The following is a 2977-nucleotide window of genomic DNA, read 5'->3' on the forward strand; positions in this document are numbered from 1 at the left end:
TGATTTTTGATATTTAATATCAACAAAACAAAAATTACACATTTTGAGAGGTTAGACTGTATTTTTAATTGAATTGGATTTGAAATGTTATGGTGACTATATATTATAAATATTAATTACAGATTATATTGTTTGTTATCATCAAAATGTTGGTGATGACCAATATCGTGTGAGAGTTTATAGTTATTTTTTCATGCCTTTTTTATTCTTTATAGTGTGTTTCGTTAATTGACTTACTTTTAATTATTCAATTTTTAAATAAACTTGATAATAAAATAGAAAAAACATGGGACCGACTAATTTCACTACCTAAATTTTTGTAAATAAAAATATCTGTTAATAAACAAATAACAATTATTAATAAATGCTCAATGTCAGTTTATAATAACAATAATAATCAGGGTTTTATATCAATAACAAAAACATCAACAATCTTATAAACTTTAATTTTTTTAAACAACCAACAACTTGAAAAAATATATTAATATATACAAATACTTTTTTATACTCATGACAACCACTTTTTCTTGCATCTGTATGTGTTTTTAAAAATTTTATATAATATTTTCATCATTTTTATAATAATTCTAAAAACTAAATTTTGAAAACAAAAAAATACTAAAAAAGAAAAACATAACTAGCCCTGGAAATGAATTAAAAACAAAATAATTATTATTTTAACAAAATACAAATCGATTATTTTATATTTATAGTTTTTATTGTTATGTTAAAATTAATATATTACACAAAAAGTTGTTTTTTTAAAAAGACGAAATTTAATCACTTTGTTAAAAAAATAACAAACAATACTTAATACACCAATAATAAAATTGTATTATAAAATGTTACATCTTACAATACGAAAAGTATTAATGACATTTACTTTGAATGAAACAGACATTTTTAAACATAGTTAATGTTGTCTATTGAAACATATATGTGTATATAATAATATAATCAAATAATTAAAAAGTTGAATATAATTCAAAAAATCAAAATGTTTTAAACATATTTTTGTGCAGTTTTTTTTACATTTTTTGTTGTTATAATTAACGTTATTAATGTATGTTAATATAATATTATTTTAATATTACTCAGTATAATTTGTTTGATAACGCATATTAGTATATAAATATATCAAAAATGTTAAATTTGATTTGTATAACAATAAAAATTTGAATTAATGTTAACGTTTACAATTTTTAAATATCATCTTTCATTACAATATGATGCTAATAATGAATTGAAACGAGAGGTCGGCAAATAAAAAAATGTCTGACAATTTAATAAACAAATTGTTAAAAAACAAATTACAACTTTGAGTATAAAAACATTTTTATAAACTTGGTAATTATTCTATGAGAACTTTAATCTTCTTATCATTTACAATATTTACCGCCTTTTCGAATGATTGTAAACCACCTCAAGACTATTGCCTAACATGCACGACAGATGATCCACAAAAATATAAAAATTGTAAACCGGAATATTTTTTAAAGGAAGGAAAATGTACATCCTGTTCAGCTGGCTGTTCTATATGCACTGATATAACTACTTGTACTGTATGTAAAAATGGGTATTATCTTGAAGAAAATAATTGCAAATTATGTTCTAATAATTGTGATAAATGTACTGGTGCCACTGCCTGCACTTCTTGCAAAACTGGTTATTATGTCGAAGGAGGTACATGCACACAAGAAGCCGAGTGTAAAGATTCTTTAACAGGATGTTTGAAATGTAAAAATGATCAAAAAACTTGTGTTTCATGCAAAGCTGGTTTTTATCTTGAAGGGAGTAAATGCACAGTATGTAAAACTGAATGTAAAGAATGTAGTAGTGCCACCACTTGTACTAGTTGTAGTGATGGATATTATCTAAATGGTAATTAATGCACAAAATGTACAAATGGTTGTTCGAAATGTAGTGATGATACTTCTTGTTCTGCATGTACAACTGGCTATTATTTGGACAGTAGTTTATGCAAAACATGTACAACTGGCTGTTCAGCTTGCAGTGATGCTAACACTTGTTCTGCATGTATTGATGGATATTATCAAAAAAATAAAAAATGTACTGCCTGTTTCGCTGATTATAATTGTGCCACTTGTGTTGAAGATACAACCGATATGAATAAAGTTAAATGTACTAAATGTGATTCTAATACCAAGTATAAATACATGAATGGTAATAAATGTGATGATTGTGCAACTGGAAAAATAACAAAAGATGATAAGTGTGATACATCAACAAATGCATGTGGAAATAAATGTGCAACATGTGAAGAAGTTATTGGTAACCCAACAGCAAAATGCACCAAATGCGCTACAACAACTGATTACATTAATCTTGACGAAACTTGTGCTAAAACTTGCAAAACTGGGAAAGTCAATAAAGATACAAAGAAGTGTGAAGAATGCACTATTAGTGGCTGCGAAATTTGTGAAACGGTTGGAACTATTGAACAATGCACTAATTGTAAAAATAAATACATTGCTGCCGACAAACTTTTATGTGTTGATTTATGCACCACTGGTAAACCAGTTGAGACTCCAATCAAAAAGTGTGATTTATGTGTTACTGCTAATTGCGATGTTTGTGATAAAGACGACAACTGCACCAAATGCAATACCAAATTCAATCTTGTGTCTGACACTTTGAAGTGTGTTGATATATGTCCAGAAGGATATATGACAGATAAAACCAATAAAAATGTATTAAATGTACCATTGAAGGTTGTGCAACTTGTGAAAAGGCAGATGAATGCACTGCCTGTATGGCAGAATACAAGTTGGAGAAAGGAATATGTAACGGAGCACATGCCGTGAAAGCGATTTTTGTTTTAGTCGTTATGGCATTCTTATTCTAAATTTTAAACAAGGAATTTTAATCATTTTTATTTTAATAGAAATATTATAATATATAAACACCATGATATATTATATAGTTATTTATAACAATTTTTACCATTATTAAAAAA

At 26.2% G+C, this 2977-nt stretch overlaps 2 protein-coding genes across 2 annotated transcripts; both read left to right on the forward strand.

Moving 5' to 3' along the window:
• Positions 1 to 1358: 1358 nt before the first annotated feature.
• Positions 1359 to 1889, forward strand: EIN_532500 (hypothetical protein; the record flags this gene model as incomplete). The annotated part of the gene is made up of 1 exon (XM_004255453.1): positions 1359 to 1889. The coding sequence occupies one exon, from the start codon at positions 1359 to 1361 to the stop codon at positions 1887 to 1889; it is 531 nt and encodes a 176-aa protein (XP_004255501.1).
• Positions 1890 to 2177: 288 nt separating this feature from the next.
• Positions 2178 to 2825, forward strand: EIN_532510 (hypothetical protein; the record flags this gene model as incomplete). The annotated part of the gene is made up of 1 exon (XM_004255454.1): positions 2178 to 2825. The coding sequence occupies one exon, from the start codon at positions 2178 to 2180 to the stop codon at positions 2823 to 2825; it is 648 nt and encodes a 215-aa protein (XP_004255502.1).
• Between the last annotated feature and the right edge of the window lie 152 nt (positions 2826 to 2977).

This window comes from Entamoeba invadens, assembly GCF_000330505.1.
Source record: "Entamoeba invadens IP1 unplaced genomic scaffold scaff_1105074725335, whole genome shotgun sequence".
NCBI lineage: Eukaryota > Evosea > Mastigamoebida > Endamoebidae > Entamoeba > Entamoeba invadens.